Genomic DNA, 19,963 nt, shown 5'->3' on the forward strand with positions numbered 1-19,963 from the left:
CATCAGGGGAATCTATCAACAAAAAATTTTTTTTTAGTAATATTAATACTGAACATTCATATTCCTGAAAAACTCATCAAAAAAGAAAGAAAAGGACCCTGCTCAATGTGAAAGCAATGTGGCCAAGCGCAGAAACTGAACATTATCGCAGAACCAAGAAAAAAGAGACATTGTCACACCACCAAGAGAAAAAGAAAAAGAGAAAGAAAAAGCTTAAACATGACATGCAGGACCAAACTAGGACATGCATTATAAATCATATCACCATCAGTCACATGGTATCGAATAGTGCACCACCTCACCAAAAGAAGAGCAAAATCAGAATCAAGAAAGTTTTACTTATAAAATCAAAAAACACAATCAGAGAGACTCACTAGGAAAACCACTAGCTTGACGTCCAATGTATTCAGAAAAGCTCACTGTAAACGTGAAAACTTAGTATTACTCGAGTGGACAGGAGAGCATGAAACAATAATGGAGGAAACATGACGAGGGAAAATAACGGGGGAAAATAACTGGTACTCACCAACAGTATTAAGTGTTGGTGTCTTCACTGTAGGAGTAAGTTTCGTGAAGAAAATATCTCGTGCAACGTCAGTCACAGAACCAACTGCCAAACAAAAAACCGAACGATGCTGTTACCTAGCTGTGCCATTCTGCACGAACATTCCTCTGAGCTATAACGTTACAAAACAACATCCGCTTACCTAAAGGCAACTTTCAGCAACTCGATAGAAACCGGCAGCTCGAAGCATGCATTAGCCTTCACCAGAGTGAGCGCGAGACGCTGTGTTTATCCAAACCAGTAACGGTCATCGATAAGAAGAAGGACTAAACGACATAAATCCCATGGCGGCCATCTTAGAGTGGTCTAGAAGCTCATAGTGGAAATGCCACAAAGACAAGAACTCAGTCCCCATCAAGGTGAAAAAATAAATAAATGAAAGGACACCAAAAGGAAAAAACAAGTGCAGGATTGCGCTGGCATAACATTAACAAACACAAGGTACATAGCATAATAACATCATAGCCTCAAGAAGAAGCATATAGGTATAATGAACATGCGTAATATATTAATCAAAAAATTAATCTAGCATAATCAATGACATGAAAGAGTATGATCATACACAAAAAATGTTGCTACAGACAAGTGTCAATGTAATACAGATGCAATATTACAGAAAGCAAGACAGATCAAATTTATCATTCAACCCTAACGGGGATAAGGTTTGCAAGCACCAAATCCAATAAACTTCGCGTTGGACTAAAGATTTAGTGATGTTCCTATCTGGTAATGATTGTTGTTGTTCAAGTACCCCAAACCGCAATTGAGCAATGCTATGGTGATAGGTGTTCCAATGTACAGCAATAGGTGAACTGGCATAGTTGTTTCTGATACGACTTTTGTGTTCCGTGAGGCGGGTGCGGAGATTTCTCTCTGTTTTGCCAACATAATACAGATCACATGGACATTTGATGTAATATATCACATGCTGACTGTTGCAGGTGGTGTTATGCCGTAGCATGATCTTTTTGCCTGAACGAGGATGGGCTAAAGAGTTACCAATTATAGCATTATTGCAGTGAGAGCAATTTCTACATTTGGATAAACCTCTCATGGACGTGGTGTACTCTTGAGAGGGTTTATTCAGTAGTTCTTTAAGATTACGTGATCTTTTAAACGCAAAAATAGGTTTTTCAGAGAACACACCCTTGAAATCGGGTTCAGTCTGCAATAGGGCCCATCGGTCCAATATGCTCGTTTTTTTTTTGTTTTTTTTTTTTAAAACCTTTATTAGCAAGAAAGGAATACAATTACAGGCCTACAACCGCCAGGGCCGGCCAGGCACACAAAATAATAGTAGCGCATTAGAACACAGCTCATCAGCCGACAACCGAAGGTCCGGCAGCGATATTGCATGACATTACTCAAAATGCTGCGGATGAAAGGATGTTGAAAAGGTTTCACATTTTATACAAATAAACAAGAAAACATAGTCGAAAAAAGAGTTGAGGCTGTACCCTGCAATATAGTATCAGTACCATATGGCGCGGGGAGAGGCGAACAAAGAACAGTGTTAAGAAACAGAAGAGATACCAGGAGAAGGGGGGGGACACAGAGCAAGAAACAAATCGTAGAACATAGGAAATTAGGAAACCGAAACATACAGTCAAGGAGAACAAGGAGTGTCGGGAGGTTCAGTAAGGGGGGGGGGATCACATATCCCCCATCGATATGAGTTCCATTGGTCCCAAATCCTGCCCCACTTCTTGGGCCTGCCACGGGAGACATACACAATTTTTTCTCTGAACATGCACCAATCCATGTGCTCTTCCCAGTTGCGAACTGAAGGTGCCCTCTGAGATCCCCACAATTGAGCAATGTCTCTTTTCACAACCATGTTCCCTAGCGTGACCCATTGAGTCTGAGCAGCAGTGCAGTCATTCGGCTCCCAAATGTTCAACAAACAGCGCCTGGCCTCAGGCAACAACTCAACGACCGTCACCTCACCCATCACCGCATGCACTCTAGTCCAAAAAGACACCACTTCCGGACATTCCCATATGATGTGGAGGAAAGTAGCAAGCACACCACAGCCACGCCTACACAGCCCATCCGCAGAAAACCCCATATGCATCAATCGTGGACCCGTGACATAGACTCGGTGCAGAATCTTCAGCTGTACGAGTCGCAGACGCGCCGGGATCGCGACCTCTTTAGGAGAGGATATCGCAGCCTGCCAGTCTTCATCATCCAACTCCAGCCCATCGTTAGTCCAAGCACTCCGAAGCTGAACAAGCAGGTCCGAACGATCATTGATGAGTTTTTTATAGATAAGGGAGATAGTGCTGTCCAGAACATGCCTGTCCAGCACCCTGTCCTCCAGGGGAGAACACTCCGGGATAGTAGATCCGGCTGGAAAAACCGATTCAATGGCATGTCGAACCTGGAAGTAGCGAAAATACTCCGTGTCATTCAAATTATATTCCTGCTTCAATTCAGCAAAGGTCTTAACTCTATTTTTAGCCCAGAGATCGCCCACTTTACTAATGCCAATGAGGTCCCATCTATCAAAACCCTTCGACGTCCATAGCTCCCCCAGTCTCTCAGCGGCAAACAATGGGGTCGCTGTGGTCAATTTATCCGCCCACCCCGTAGCCGTGGTCGCACTACCCCTCACTCGCACTGCCACTCCAGTGGGACCCGTCAGGTTCCTCCTGGCGCCTCAAGAATAGAGCGCCCTATAATAATCACCCCCGGGCAACAGCCACCGATCCATCTCAAATGCAGGATTCAGAGCTGGACCGTACATGGCATGGTTCACAGCGCTCAGCTGAGATGCCCAGTAGTATCTTTTAATATCAGGCAATGCTATACCACCATCGTACCAGGGCAACGTCAACTTCGCCAACGCAATGCGGGGCCGTCCAGCCCACACTAGTCTCCCCTGGAGGCCCTCGATTTCACGAAAGTAACTGGCTGGCACCAGATCAAGCGTGTTTTGGACGGCATACAGAAAACGGGGAAGAGACATCATCTTAAACAGGGCAGCTCTTCCCAATGGGGACAAAGGTAAACTACACCATGCCACAACGTCCGACCGAAGCCGGACAAGCGGAGGTAACAAATTCCGCTCATAGCGCACCATGGGGTCCAGTGAAATATAGATCCCCAAATACTTAAAGCCCCCTCTAGAAACAGGTATCGGGCAAGTGCGGGGCAGAGAGGGCGAGTCTCCAGTCAGTGGGAAAATACAAGACTTGGCCCAATTGATAACTAAACCGGAGTTTCTTCCGAAGGAATTCAAAACGTCGAAGAGGACTCCTAGTGACTTACGGGGGGAGGTCAGGTACCGTAATATGTCGTCGGCATATAGTGATATGCGATCTACGAAGTCAGGGGACCATCGAATACCCTTGAGTGAGGGCTCCCAGCGGAGCCACGCGGCAAGGGGCTCAAGCGCGAGCGCAAATAGAAGCGGCGACAGAGGACATCCCTGCCGCGTGCCTCGTCCGAGAACAAAGGGCTCCGAGGCTCTGCCGTTAACCACAGCCTGAGCCAACGGCTGCTCATACAGAAGCTTGACCCACGCGATGAACTTCGGGCCGAAACCAAATCAATATGCTAGTTTTGACCAATTTAGAGTGGGTCGAATATGTTGAGACAAAAACTTGTCTGTTGGGATTAACATCCTTAGTAGATTTCTTGAGAAGATCTGTACGTGATAGAGTTAAGGATCTGGCAGCCGCCTGATCAACAATAGTAAGAGGATATCCTCTTTTCAAAAAAATTTCTTTTGTTTTTTGAATGGTCTGCATGCCCACTTCAGTGTTGGAGGAAATCCGCTTAATCCTCAGAAATTGAGAAAAAGGCAAATGGCGTTTAAGTGACCAGGGGTGGAAGCTCAGATAGAGCAAGGCATTGTTGCGGTCAGTGGATTTCTGAAAAATAGATGTTTCAACAGTAGGAGGTGTTAATGTGATCTTGACATCAAGGAAAGCAATGTTTTTGGAGTCAATCTGATGGGTAAATTGAATTCTAGGATTGATAGCACTGAGATCGAGTATCAAACCTTCAAGCTCTCTCTTCAGTCCATGCCATACTATCAGTATATCATCGATATACCGACGGTACATTATCAGATTTTTACTCAAATTCAAGTTCGAAAGAATATGCTCAGTCTCGAATTTAAACATGAAAATGTTCGCGTAGCTGGGAGCTCCCGAAAAGCCCATGGATGTACCATTTGACTGTATGAAAAATTGGTCTTTCCATTTGAAATAACAATGAAACAGACAAAAATGCAAAATTTCCATAAGAAATACTCGATCAGCGCGTGCAGTTTCATGTCTGAGCAGAGCCCATTCAACAGCTTCAAGCCCTTCCAAGTGAGGGATTGAAGTGTACAACGATACCACATCAACTGTACATAACCAGGTATAACCTTCTGAGGGTATATCAAGATCTTGCAAAATATTGAGCAGATGAGTGGTATCCTGAACATAGGATGGACAAGATTGAACAATTGGCTGGAGGAAAGTGTCAAGGTAGTGCCCCAAATTTTCATGAATAGAACCACACCCCGAGACGATAGGTCTCAAGGGGGGGGTCCATCAAATTCTTGTGAATTTTGGGGAGCATGTAAAGCAAAGGTCTTCGTGGAAACTGGGTAGTCAAAAAAATCTTTGTTTTTTTTGTTGATCCATTTCATTTCTAGAGCAAGAACTAGAATTTTTTCAAGAACCGCTTGAAATTCCTTAGTGGGATCTTGTGGCAAAGGAAGGTATGTGGATGTGTCTTGCAACATGATATCAATCTTAGACACATAACTACTTTCATTCATCACCACCATTGCACCCCCCTTGTCTGCCTTAGTAAAATGAAGTGATCTATCTGCTTGCAAAGATCTAAGAGCGGATTTCTCACTGCGAGTAAGATTAGAGGAAAAATTAGGGCAAGTGGGTAATTTAGCCAGGTCTTGTTTGACAAGTGATTCAAATAGATCGATGGTCTTGTGGGAAACAGGAGCAACAAATGTACTTTTTGGCTTGAACTCAAGAAACTCATCAGTGTCAACTGGTGTAGACGTATCAATAACATTCGAGAAAAAATGGCGAAGTCTAAGTTTCCTCGTAAATTTGTATAATTCAACCTGAGAGTCTACGTTTTTAGCGTGAAAAGTTGGCACAAACGAACAACCCTTATTCAGAACCGCTAGCTGTTTGTCGGTAAGTGTTTTGGAGGAGATGTTTCTCCGCGTTTGTTTGTTTCTGTGACTGACTGTGTTGGTGGCTGATTGGCCGCAGGGCCCGTGGACAAAAAAGGAACCTTAGAGCCACTGGCACTAGGACCAGCAGTTACACGAGTAAGCTGTGTTGCAGTGACCGATGCAAGACTTTCGTCAGATGAAGCTGGACCTTGTTTTTGCCAGGTGCGTTTCTGGGCATATACCTCAGCCCATGAGCAAACTTGGGCTGAGGTATATGCCCAGAAACGCACCCACTCTAAATTGGTCAAAACTAGCATATTGGACCGATGGGCCCTATTGCAGACTGAACCCGATTTCAAGGGGGTGTTCTCTGAAAAACCTATTTTTGCGTTTAAAAGATCACGTAATCTTAAAGAACTACTGAATAAACCCTCTCAAGAGTACACCACGTCCATGAGAGGTTTATCCAAATGTAGAAATTGCTCTCACTGCAATAATGCTATAATTGGTAACTCTTTAGCCCATCCTCGTTCAGGCAAAAAGATCATGCTACGGCATAACACCACCTGCAACAGTCAGCATGTGATATATTACATCAAATGTCCATGTGATCTGTATTATGTTGGCAAAACAGAGAGAAATCTCCGCACCCGCCTCACGGAACACAAAAGTCGTATCAGAAACAACTAAGCCAGTTCACCTATTGCTGTACATTGGAACACCTATCGCCATAGCATTGCTCAATTGCGGTTTGGGGTACTTGAACAACAACAATCATTACCAGATAGGAACATCACTAAATCTTTACTCCAACACGAAGTTTATTGGATTTGGTTTTTGCAAACCTTATCCCCGTTAGGGTTGAATGATAAATTTGATCTGTCTTGCTTTCTGTAATATTGCATCTGTATTACATTGACACTTGTCTGTAGCAATATTTTTTGTGTATGATCATACTCTTTCATGTCATTGATTATGCTAGATTAATTTTTTTATTAATATATTTCGCATGTTCATTATACCTATTTGCTTCTTCTTGAGGCTATGATGTTATTATGCTATGTACCTTGTGTTTGTTAATGTTATGCCAGCGCAATCCTGCACTTGTTTTTTCCTTTTGGTGTCCTTTCATTTATTTATTTTTTCACCTTGATGGGGACTGAGTTCTTGTCTTTGTGGCATTTCCACTATGAGCTTCTAGACCACTCTAAGAGGGCCGCCATGGGATTTATGTCGTTTAGTCCTTCTTCTTATCGATGACCGTTACTGGTTTGGATAAACAGAGTGTCTCGCGCTCACTCTGGTGAAGACTAATGCATGCTTCGAGCTGCCGGTTTCTATCGAGTTGCTGAAAGTTGCCTTTAGGTAAGCGGATGTTGTTTTGTAACGTTATAGCTCAGAGGAATGTTCGTGCAGAATGGCACAGCTAGGTAACAGCATCGTTCGGTTTTTTGTTTGGCAGTTGGTTCTGTGACTGACAATGCACGAGATATTTTCTTCACGAAACTTACTCCTACAGTGAAGACACCAACACTTAATACTGTTGGTGAGTACCAGTTATTTTCCCCCGTTATTTTCCCTCGTCATGTGTCCTCCATTATTGTTTCATGCTCTCCTGTCCACTCGAGTAATACTAAGTTTTCACGTTTACAGTGAGCTTTTCTGAATACATTGGACGTCAAGCTAGTGGTTTTCCTAGTGAGTCTCTCTTATTGTGTTTTTTGATTTTATAAGTAAAACTTTCTTGATTCTGATTTTGCTCTTCTTTTGGTGAGGTGGTGCACTATTCGATACCATGTGACTGATGGTGATATGATTTATAATGCATGTCCTAGTTTGGTCCTGCATGTCATGTTTAAGCTTTTTCTTTCTCTTTTTCTTTTTCTCTTGGTGGTGTGACAATGTCTCTTTTTTCTTGGTTCTGTGATAATGTTCAGTTTCTGCGCTTGGCCACATTGCTTTCACATTGAGCAGGGTCCTTTTCTTTCTTTTTTGATGAGTTTTTCAGGAATATGAATGATCAGTATTAATATTACAAAAAATTTTTTTGTTGTTGATAGATTCCCCTGATGAAGGGCTATCCCGTTATGCCCGAAATGCATTGGGATTTTTTTTTTTTTCAAAACCAATTTTATTATGAGTTCAAGCAAGTTTCAGTACAGCCCTCCACAGTCAGGAGGAGACTGTCAACGACAGATAGAAAGAGACACAGCATTAGTACAGCATTGAACCCAGCGTTATAGACTGAAAGATAACGAACTACCTCACCCACCCAACCCCAAAAACGCCAACCCACCCCGCCCGCAGCTACCCACCCCTTATCCCACCCTAACCCAGTGCACGTGATCACAGTCCAGCAACAGGAGATGACCTACAAGGTGGAGCCGGCCAGCAGCCTAGAGTGCGGGGTCCACATCCAGTGGTAATGCATCATCAATATCCACGGGGGGGTCAAGAAGCAGGCCCCTGTAATCCGCCCACTGTTTCCAGATTTTGTAATGTTTGCGGGGACACCCCCGGGCTTCGAAAACAGGCTGCTCCAGACCCATGAGGAAGTCCAGGCCTGCCTTCCAGGCCCCGAGTGGGGGGGCGCGCTCGCTCTTCCAGGCCTGCGCCAAATCTCTCTTCGCCACCACTAGTCCCAGCAACAATAAATGGCGTTTGTAAATATTGCCCCCAACGTTTTCCAGAACATGAAGAAGGCCCAGCCTAGGGGTACGGGGCAGGTCCCATCCCAACACCTCGGACAGGCAGTCCCAAACCCCAGCCCAGAATCGAGTCAGTCTCTCACAGGACCACACAGTATGAAAAAGGGTGCCCTCTTCAGAACCACACCTCAGGCACTCCGGAGTCGCGATAAGGCCCGCCCGCCATAGACGGTGTCTAGTATAGTAAGCCCGGTGGAGGTATTTGAACTGGATGAAGCGGAGGCGGATAGCTATAGCAGCACCACGGGGAGATTCAAGGGCCTCGCGCCAGTCGTCGTCATCCAGGGGACCAACATCACCCTCCCAAGAGGCCCTCAGCGCCGAGAGCGAAGGGGAACAGTGAGTGACCAGAGAACTGTATATCTGAGAGACCTTCTTGTCACCCAGGTCTCCCATAAAAAGTTTTGCCTCGATGGGACTAAAGTCAGGGAGCTGCTCCAGGCCCACCAGGCTAGGAGTAAGAGCGTGACGAAATTGAAGGTAGCGGAAGAACTGGGTCCTGGGCATGCTAAATTCAGAACTGAGTTCCTGAAAGGATTTTAGGGTAGTACCAGAGAGGACCTGGCCGAGGGACGAGATCCCGATCGCATCCCAGCCGGCAAACCCGGACAGAGACGCCAGCGCCGGCAATAGGCCATTACGCCACAACGGGGTTTCAGCTGTCAGTCGACCCCACCAGCCCATACGGTGCAGGGCCCGCCGCCAGACCGCGAAGACCACCTGGGTGACCTGCGGAAGTAGTCGCCTCCGCCCGGCCGAATACAACAAGGTGTGAAGGGAGGCGCCATCCATCAGAGAATGCTCCAGTGCATAGGCCGGATCACTACGGTCCCCATACCACCACTCGTTAAGCACAAGGAGATGGGAGGCCTGATAGTAAGACAAGATATCCGCGGACGCCAAGCCGCCGCAGTACGTAGAGAGGAAGCATGTGCGCAGCGCTACTCTGGAGGCACCTACAGCCCACAGAAACCGGCCCAGCACAGAGTCAACCGTACGGAACCACTGTGGGTCAACCTGGAAGGGATGATTCTGCAGTTGGTAAAGGAGACGGGGCAAGGCCACCATCTTAAAGATGGCCGATCGGCCGTAGATATTAAGAGGCATGCGCGTCCATGTCTTGACGTCCAGTTGGACCCGATCCCACACTGGCTGGATGTTCCGGTCCCACGCCACTGCGGGCGAAGCAGAGAGGAAGACACCCAGGTATTTCACCCCCTCCACAGCCATCTGAAGGGATGCAGCCCAAGGGCAGGCCACTGTGTCACCCCCCAGCACCCACAAGGTTGACTTGCGCGGGTTAAGGAAAAGCCCCGACGCCTGACCAAACTCCTGCATCAGTTCCAGGACACGAGGACCCGTACGCTGCAGGTTGGTCATGAAAAATAACACATCATCCGCATATAAAGCTATGCGGTCCGAGTGACCCGCACCCCAGACGAAGCTACGGTAGAGCTCATCGCGGCGCACCCTGGCGGCCAGCGGCTCCATGGCCAGCGCGAAGAGGTAAGGGGAGAGTGGACAGCCTTGACGCGTGCCCCTGGACACTGGGAAACGAGCTGATGCCGCCCCTGAGATACGCACCGAGGCTGTGATCTCGGTGTAAAGCAACCTGACATAGGAGAGGAAGACCGGGCCGAGGTTCAGCAGTGGCAGCAGGGTAAAAAGAAAGGTCCAGCTGACCGAATCAAAGGCACTATCGATATCAGCCAGCAGTAGCGCCGCCGGATCCTCCGAAGACTCAATCGCTTGTATCGCGGCCTGTGCCCGCCGTATATTGTGTCTCGTTGCCCGGTGCGGCATAAAGCCTGCCTGATCCGGGTGGACAAGGGCTGAGATGTGGGGGAGCAAGTGGTTCGCCAGCGCCTTGGCCAGGAGCTTGGCCTCGAAATTAATAAGGGATATGGGGCGATAAGATTCAAGGCGATCAGGGGGCCTACCCGGCTTCAGGAACACCACGATTTCGGCATGGCGCCAATCCGGTGGGAGGCGGCCATGCTCTCGCGCCTGTTCCAGGGCCCTCATGTAATGCGGCCCGAGCTGCAGATGGAACTTCTTATAGAATTCGCTGGGGAATCTGCTCGGCCCCGGCGCCTTGCCCACATTCAGTTGACCCAGCGCGTCACCCAGCTCCTCAGCCGTCAGGGGAAGGTCCAGGGCATCGCGCACCTCATCGGGCACAGCAGATGGGGGAACCGACGCAATATAATCAGCAATAGCGGCGGGGGGGAGGGTCTCCCGGGTGGCATATTGATGCCCATAATAGCGCGCAAAACTCGTTGCAAGAGTTGCCGGGTCTGTGATCGCCACTCCCGCACCATCAACAAGGCCCGGCAGTGTAAGAGGCTGCAGGGTCTGTTGGCAAAGCCTATGGAGCATAGTGCAAGATTTGTCACCCCACTGGTACGGGTGGCCAACCACGCCTGACGAGCCTCGTCTAATAAGACCGAGGAGTAAGACTGCTGTGCCTGCAGGAGTAGTCGCAGCGCCATATCATCGGGTGCCTCGCTGTGTCGAGCCTCAAGCTCCTCCACCCGCTCTGCAGCTGCAACAATGCTTTCCAGCCGAGTCCGGCGAGCTGACGCACACCAAGCAATATCTATTCCCCGCAGGGTGGGCTTCATAGCCTCCCAGACGGTCACTGCATCCATCCCCCCAGTAAGGTTGTCCTGCCAATAGTGGGCGATCGCGCTACGTAGATGTTGGGAGTAATCAGGGCGTTGCAGATGCCACGCGGACATTCGCCATCTGAAAGGGGGGCGTGCTTTGCACAAGTCAATTTGAACTGCCACCGGGGAATGATCAGAGAGCCCGCGAGGCCGAATCGCTGCCCCCTTCACTCTGTCAAGGAAAGCCCTCGGAACAAACACACAATCCAAGCGCGAAAGGGAGCCATGGACAGCCGAAACATAGGTGTATTCTCGCCGCTCCGCATGCAAATGTCTCCACACATCCACCCAACCCAGACCATCAACCATAGCCCCCAGCCGTGTAGGGGAGGACACAAGTGCCACTCCAGGTCTCCTCTGCCGGTCCAAAGCCACGTCCAGCACATCATTCCAGTCACCACCAATCACGGCCATGGAGTGGGGGAGTTCAGTCCACAAGGCAAACAATCGTTCAGCTAAGGCCCACTGCAGGGGGGGGGGGGCATATACACAGCCAAACACAACAGGCTCCGCACCAACCTTCCCTTGTACAAATACAAATCGTCCCTGGGGGTCAAGCCATTGACGCTCATGAACGTATGCCAGCCGTCTATGAATAAGAACGGCCGCTCCCCTGGAGCCCCTAGTAAATCCGGCATGGAACACCTGATGAAAGCCAAAGCGCTGCAGACTCAGGGCCTGTGTACCTAGCATGTGTGTCTCTTGAAGAAGGAGCACATCCGCCATGTCCCTCTTAGCCCAGCGAAGCACCGCCCCCGTTTAATCTTGTCCAATAGACCCCGTACATTCCAGCTAAGAACACGCATGGAAGCGCCAGAGGGCGCTGAGCGAGGAATATCAGCCATTATCACAATGTACCCAACCCCACACTTCCCGACTCCCGGCCCGCGCCCCAGACCCCACAGTTGCAAAATTCACAAAGACCACGTGCCCCCCAGAAAACAGGACCCCAAACCCCACAAACCCCGAAAAGCAGACCCCCCCATCTAACCACCCAACATCCCAAGACCCCCCTCCCCCACCCCAATACCTCAAAGAACAATGAAGCATCTGTCGCGGCATATGATACTCCAGGCCCAGAACATAGCGCCAAAAGTCAGACATGCCAAAGGATCCCAAACAACCCCCCTACCACCAACCAAGTACACTCCCAACACCACCCCCCAAACCCAACAGGAGGAGGCAGCCCGTAAAGCATGCCCCAACCCCCTCCCCCCCAACATAAGGCACAATCAAAAGCGGTGCATGATAAAGAGCATCAGTTCACATGAGTCCCAAAGAGAGGTAAAAAAAAAAATAATAATAATTAGATAATACTGCACCAAATTATGTCTGTACTGCCGACCGGCAGGCGGTCACCGCGGCGGATGGCCACAGATGCAAAGCATGGAGCAAAATGTCGGTAGACAGCAATCAGGGCCCCCCGCCAGAGCAATCCGTCTCCGGCTGCGTGTCCCCCAAAAGGGGGTCTCGGGACAGGGACCTCCGCCTCGAGCGAGATTTGCGATGCCGCTTCCCCTTGTTCGGTTGGTCGCTCCGTTCCTGAGAAGAACTGCGTGAGGACCCAGAGTGCAGCCCTGGCTGGACATGCGGTCGAAGCCTGACCGTCTCGTCAGTCCAGGCGAAGATGGCCTCCGGGGAATCGAAGAAGTGGGTCTTCGAGTTGAAGATCACGCGAAGGCGGGCCGGATAGAGTAGCGAGTACTGGATCTTCAGGCCCCGCAGCTTGGCCTTGGCCGCCAGAAAGGAGTGTCTCTGCTGCTGGACCAGTTTAGTATAGTCCGGGAAGATCATAATTTTACAGTTATCAAACAGCAGGGTGTCCTTGAGCCGGGCCTCTCGGAGGATGACATCTCTATCATGATAATTAAGGATCCGAGCTATGACCGGGCGGGGCCGCTCCCCTGCCGGCGGTTTTTGCGTTAGGGCGCGGTGGGCGCGTTCCACCACGAAGCAGCTTGACAGGGCGTCCGGGGGTAGCCAGCTCTCCAGCCACCGGGATAGGAAGGCATCCATAGGCCCTTTCTCGCAGTCCTCCGGGAAGCCGACAAAGCGCAGGTTGTTCCGCCTTGCCCGCCCTTCCGCATCCTCCACACGGAGCGCCAGGCCCCGCTGCGTCTGCTCCAGGTCAGCGACTCTCTTCTTCAGGGCCCCGACGTCGCCCTCCACCGTCGTGACCCTGGTTTCCGCTTCTGTGATGCGGGCGACCGCTTGGCGGAGGTCCTGGCGCAACAGCATTACATCGGCGCCCACCGCACCAATCTTCGCGTCTAACATATCTCGAGATTGTGTGATGGCCGTCAGCAGCTCCGCATTGTCCGGGCCAGCAGCTTGACCTCCACCGGCCGCACCAGCACTGCCCCCGGGGCCGGTGAACTTGTCTATGGGCCCCGTCGTGGTGGCAGCATGACCACCTCTGCCTCTCGTCATGGCAGCTCAGTGAGATGTACCTGCTACGGGGGAATGGCCGGCGAGCAAGTTGCAGGGCGTCCTCAGTACACCAATCCCTCGGGATCCGTCCACCCCCAGCCCGCCAGGATACAGGCCAGAACCACGGGAGAGGCGCACCACCAGGGCGCGGATATTGCAAGGCAGGGGTCCAAGCAGGAACCGCCGGAATGGCGCCTCTAGGCCGTCCGCCTCAGCCAGCGCATCCGACTCTCCGAGTCTGTCCGGGGGGGCCGATCAGGATGATCCTCAGGTCCGCACCGCCGAGCTACCACACCGCAGGAGACGGCCAGCGGGCCCTCCGGTCCACAGCCCCGGTGACTCCACTCCGGCCCTGCGGGCCAAGACGCACAACGCCCGGCCCGCGGCTAGGGTCCTCCGGTGGGCAGGACAAAAATTGAGGTCCCGGCTTACCGCGCGGCAAGCAGGCCCAGCAGGCACGGTCTTCCACGGCCGCGCCGGCGGCAGTCCCCAGCAGCAACGACCACACCGCCGTGTTCCACCGGACTCCCGATAACTCCAGCACCAGTAGAGACGAGGGAAGAGGGTGTTGGGCCAGGATAAATCAGCGGATAGGGATCGGGCCGGCAGGAGCTCTACAGAGCCGCGTCCGCCATTGTCGCCCTCGAAGCCACGCCCATGCATTGGGATTTTTAAACCTTTGGATGCTGATGTGAAGCATTTTATGTTCTACTTTACTTACCTGGAAGAATGTGAATTAAACTTCTTCGAATATAAGATACCAAGACGTGCCATCTTATGTATTTCTTTTTGTGTACTGTTATGGTTTACTGTTGATGCTGTACGGAGTATGATGTAGTAAGCCAAGAATCAAATTTATGTGTATTGTTTAAAACTTTTGAAACGTCTCTGACGCCTGTCGTAGTGCATTGAGTTATTCCAGATCACTGTCTGGAGATTTTCTTTTCTTGTCAAGCTACCCTTATTGACATGTCCTTTGATGGCCCTCGCCTGTTCGGCGACCAGGCAAACCGACCGGGCACTGGAGCGCTTTAAGGACTTTCAGGCTACGGCCAAGTCCTCGGGCCTCTCCACCACTCGCAGTCTGCCTTTCGCCCCTTTCGTGGATACGGAAGGAGTGCCCCACCACGTTCCACCCAGGGCCACAGGCTGGCGCGAGCTGTTTAGCCCCTGCGTGGCCGGGGACGTGGGAACCCCCGCTGTGTGTCTGGGGTCCAGCGAGCGGGCCAGTCCACCACTGCTCCCTCTGCAGCAGTCTCCAAACACTCATAGTCCGACCATCCAGGGACACCAATCGCCAGTGGGCCACTGGTGCACCATCACATCGGACAGGTGGATTTTGCAGATAGTCCGAAGGGGATGCTCCCTCCCCTTCGAGCCTCTTCCCCCCCGCCATGCCACCTCGGTACCTTTGTATATCGGAGGATCATCATGTCCTTCTCCAAAGGAAGTTCTGGCTCTCTTGGCCAAGGGAGCCTTCGAGCGAGTTCCTGCCCCAGAAGTAGGTTGTGGCTGCTACTCCCACTACTTTCTGGTGCCCAAGAAGGTCAAAGGCTTGCGTCCTATCTTGGATCTCAGGAACGTCAACCGCTTCCCCCCGAAGGAGAAGTTAAAAATGTTGACATAAGCTCTGGTCCTGTTTGCCATCGACCCTGGAGACTAGATGGTAGCGTTGGACTTGCACAATGCCTATTTTCACACTCCCTTCCTGCCGGCCCACCGTCTCGATTTGTGGTTCACTGTAGGCTATGAGCATTTTCAGTTTACCATGCTTCCCTTTGTCCTTACCAGCACCCCTCAGTTGTTCACGAAGGTGATGACGGTGGTTGCAGCTCATCTGCGCCGATCAGGGGTTCCAGTCTTCCCCTATCTCGGTGACTGGCTGTTGAAGACGGGCTCGCCCCAGGCTGTCATCTCCCACCTCCAGACTATGTCGGACCTCCTACATTCGCTGGGGTTCTCCAGTAACGTGCCGAAGTCACACCGGACTCCCTCTCAGAAGCTCCTCTTCATCGGAGCGGTTCTGGACACAACGCAGTTTCGGATCTATCCTACCAAACAACAAGTCCGGGATGTTCGGGCTAGTAGTCCAAACTTTCGCACTCTATCTCGGTTTTTAGTCAGGATGACACCTCAGGCTACTGGATCCGATGGCCTCCCGCATCCTGCTGGTGGACCATGCCAGATAGCATATGCGGGCTCTACAGTTGGACCTGAAGTTCAAGTGGGCACAACATCAGGGTAACCTGTCCGATTGCGTCCAGATCTCGGAGGGCACCGCACACCAGTTGCAGTGGTGGCTAACAAACCATGGTTGGGTCGATGACCGATCCCTCTCCCTTCCCCAAGCAGAGTGCACAGTGGTGACCTATGCATCACTAATGGGATTGGGCGGCCACATGGGGGAGGCGGAGGTCGGAGGCCTCTGGTCTCCAACGGAGTCTGTGCTCCACTTCAATCTTCTTGAGCTTCGGGCGATTCATCTTGCACTCAAGGTATTCCTTCCCTCTGTCCGGGTAAGAGTAGTGCAGGTGTTCACTGACAACACCATCGCCATGTGGAACTGCAACAAACAAGGTGGGGTGGGGTTGTGGGCCCCATGTCAAGAGGTCCTCCGCCTCTGGACATAGCTGGAACATCAGGTCATATCCCTTGTGGTTGAATACCTGGCATGTTCGATGAACGCCAGGGCGGATAAACTCAGCCTCAGGTGCATGATGGATCACGAATGGCGTCATCACTCAGATATGGTGCAAGGTCTCTTTCAACAGCCTTTGTTAGATTTATTCACGACCGAAGAGAACTCACAATGTCAGTAATTCTGCGCGTTGGAATTTCCAAGGCGGCACTCGTTCGGCGACGCATTTCGTCGCGAGTGGAGTTGTGGTCTTCTATACGCCTTTCCGTCTATACCACTTATGCCCAGAGTGCTAAAGATCAGGTGTGACCGGGCCCAAGACATTATTGTGGCTCCGGATTGGGCACAAAGAGTTTGGTATCCCGAACTATTACATATGGCCATCATTCCTCCCATGCGACTGCCTCTTCTGTAGGATCTTCTGTCGCAGCAGCAAGGGACGGTCCTCCACCCGACCCTGTTCAGCCTACACCTCCTTGCGTGCAGATTGAGCGGCGACAGTTGACAGCTTTCAACCTTCCTCCCGAAGTCTGTGATGTTATCTTAGCAGCCAGGCGCCCCTCCACTAAGACGGTATACGCCTGGAGATGGAACAAATTTGTGGCATGGTGCACCTCTTTCTGAGCTTCTATATTTCCTCCTTTCTTTGGCCCTGCATGGCTCTGCTCTGTGCGCTCTAAAGGGCTACCTCACGCTCATTTCAGTCTTTCTTTTCAAGTCCCCTGTTGTAAATCGCTTCCTTAAGGCCATTACTCATCCTTTTCCTCCTGTTCCCTTCGTAATGCCCTAGTAGGACTTGAACTTGGTTCTTGCATATCTTATGTGCAATCCCTTTAAGCCGCTACATAACTGTCCTCTCAGGTTTCTGACTTTAAAAACTGCCTTTCTGGTGGCCATCACCTCTGCGCGCTGGGTGTGTGAGCTCCAAGCTCTTTCTTCTAAACCTCCTTTTCTGGCTGTTCATCCGGACATGGGTGTCCTTCGAACTCGTCCTTCCTTCCTAAAGTGGTTACTTCTTTCCATTTTGGGCAGACCATCACTTTGCACACCTTCTTTCCGCGTCGGCATCCATCCAAAGAAGAAGAGAGGCTCAACCGTCTGGATCTAAAACATGCGCTTTCATTTTATTTGCATCGCACAAAGCAATTCCGGGTGGATAACCAGATCTTTGTTGGCCACATGGGCACCAAAAAAGGTCTGGCCATGCACAAACAGACCATTGCTAGATGGGTTGTTTTGTGCATCAAAAGCTTGCTATTCCTTGCCAAAGAAGGAGCCTCCTGTGGGGGGGAACGCACCCATTCCACCAGGGCGACGGCAGCTACCACTGCTTTGGGACGTAGAGTCCCCCTTAATGACATCTGTCTGGCAGCATCATGGGCATTGCTGCACACGTTCACAAAACACTACTGCCTGGACAGCTAAGTCCAGAGAGACGTCTTCTTTGGCCATTTCTTTCTCCAGGTCTTTCCGGGGTTGGTATTGCTAGGATGTCTATTCTAAGGTAAGGAATCTATAACTAATTGTCTCTTTCAGATGAACATGTTACTTACCTTTGGTAACGATATATCTGTAAGAGACATAGATTAGTTAAAGATTCTTTACCGCCCCATCCATCCTCCCTGTTCTGCAAACTGATTTCTAGGGTTAAAGACTTCCTTTCAGGGCCGTAGTTTTGTGCACCAGTGGTCAGTGTCTTGCATGGCTCTGCGCTTCTGCCGTGGAAAGTTGTATACAGAACTGACGTCAGCGCGCTAGGGCGAAGTCTAAGTAGCTACCGGGATGTTATCCTGGTGACCACGATGCCAACGACGAACGCTGAGCCGACTGACACGAGCTTTCGACGCGCAGGGCTACTGCTGGCAAAAAACTTTCCCGATCCTTTCTGACGCCTTGGGAGTAATTCTAAGGTAAGGAATCTATAACTAATCTATGTCTCTTACAGATTTATCGTTCCCGAAGGTAAGTAAATTGTTCTTCTGGAGTGTCAGGTTTGCTGAGAGGGGCATTATGTCCTCTTGGTCCTGAAAGACTTCCTGGCTTGAGTTCATTTATGGACCCACCTCTAAATTGGTACAGTTTTTGTATCTGTTTAAAAGGTGAGGATCCTGTTGTAGAAGAAAAAGTTACTTATCTTCTGGTAGAGACTCTCACTGATAGAAACTGTCAAGCTGCAGATTCTTCACTGACACACTCATCCTTCCCGTTCTGTGATTGGACTCTATCCGTTAATCTGCACATTAGTGACAATCTATTTACTTTTGGGACTCTGCACCTGGATGCGAAAACAACTGACTTCAGTGAGTAGCGCATATTTATGCTTTGCATTTCATTAACGGATTAGTGTCATTAGGGAGCCCCAGGGCACCACCTGCCTTTGCACAGAGTTACTGCTAAAAAGGTATAGGTTATCAAAAGGTGAGGAATCAGCGGCTAGATGGTCTCCCCCAGAAAGGAAGATATAACTGAGGGTAAGTAACTTGTTCTCCAAGTGCATTTTAAATTTCCCCTGACTTTAAATGATTTGCTTCTGTCTGGTAAGTATGATAGTGATGAAAATTAGCTGTGTATTTCTCAGCTTTTAATTTTTTTAATTGACCCTTATTTTATTGAAATATTTATACTATAGAATCCACAGAAACTGAAATTACAACAACCGAGATAATCAAGAGGAGAGATGTTGGAACAAATGGAATCCGCTCAGAGTACTGTATCAGGAAAATTATTTGCCCTATTGGTGTTCCTGAGGCTCCAAAAGGTATATTACCTTTGTTTATTATACATTTACAATGCACTCCTTCCTGTATTTTGTTTCAGCAGCTTCCCTTATTGACCATGTCAATTCCATAACAACAAAGTTTGTTAGTATCAGTAGAACAAAACACAAAGATCTCCTCTTATGGTTCTGAATTTTCTAACCTTTTATTTCTTTTGCAGTCGGATTATAAAGAAACCAGTGCATATTATAGAAAAGGTTACAGCCATCAAAACAGTTCACACGTTAGTCCGGAACACAAATCAAGTGAAGTTATTAATCCAAGAGTTTTATTAGGTTATGTGTAAATTCTGCCTGTATGTAGAGGCAGCAAGCCTCATAAAGGATTATTCTCTGCATATTACCAACTACTCATCAAACAAAATATCCAAGGTAAAGCAAAGGTTCCCATGCAAAACTTAAAGATTCATGTAGTTTAATACATGTGAAGTTCCAGAGACGTGCTCATGGTTTGATGACAAACACAGTGCCATGCACTAGCATGAAAAGTGGCAGTTTATAATTTTTAACATTGGCAACTTCATGAAGCTTAAGAGCAAGCAGGCATCCAGTAGTAGAAGTGCAACGCATTGGACTCTCAAAAGCTTATTGGAGGGCCTTCACATCTGTGGAAAAGTAAATTTTGCCATGTTCTGTGTCCCTACGCGTCCTCCATCATATGTTATCTGTGCATGATTAATATGCATATGTTATTCCCCATGTTGGATTAAAGACGCAATTATAGTTGTGTCCACCTCTAGTATGCCAGTTTCCAGTTCTCGTGAATAATACGAATATCAGGCCTATGTAAAGCTACGTTGCCACGTTTCTCAGTGTGCACGTTATTCCATTGTAAAGTCCCCGTTTCTAGGCTTCAAAAGGGCCTGGATATCAGATTCAGCTCCTGTCTCCTGAAGCCCTCGCTGAGGAGCGATATGGCCCCCACCTGTATCCTCGACCTTTCACTTACTTCCTGCCTCACAATGCCCGGTTCAGGCTGGCTCTGCCTCTGAGTCTGCCAAGAGTATGTTATGATTCCAGTTATCAGTTCA

The 19,963-nt window shown here is 49.5% G+C and overlaps 1 protein-coding gene across 5 annotated transcripts in view; it reads left to right on the forward strand.

The window, feature by feature from the left end:
- The window catches only part of BPTF (bromodomain PHD finger transcription factor), a 1,855,127-nt gene that overhangs the window by 729,919 nt on the left and 1,105,245 nt on the right, over window positions 1–19,963 (forward strand). For all 5 annotated transcript variants that reach the window (XR_013598794.1, XM_078654332.1, XM_078654328.1 and 2 more), the window contains exon 15: window positions 18,786–18,914. Coding sequence is in view for 4 of the 5 variants with exons in the window: in XM_078654332.1 (XP_078510458.1) it covers window positions 18,786–18,914 (129 nt within the window). In the remaining variant the exon portion in view is untranslated. The remainder of the gene's footprint in view (window positions 1–18,785; window positions 18,915–19,963) is intronic.

This window comes from Lissotriton helveticus, chromosome 7 (genome assembly GCF_964261635.1).
Source record: "Lissotriton helveticus chromosome 7, aLisHel1.1, whole genome shotgun sequence".
Classification (NCBI taxonomy): domain Eukaryota; kingdom Metazoa; phylum Chordata; class Amphibia; order Caudata; family Salamandridae; genus Lissotriton; species Lissotriton helveticus.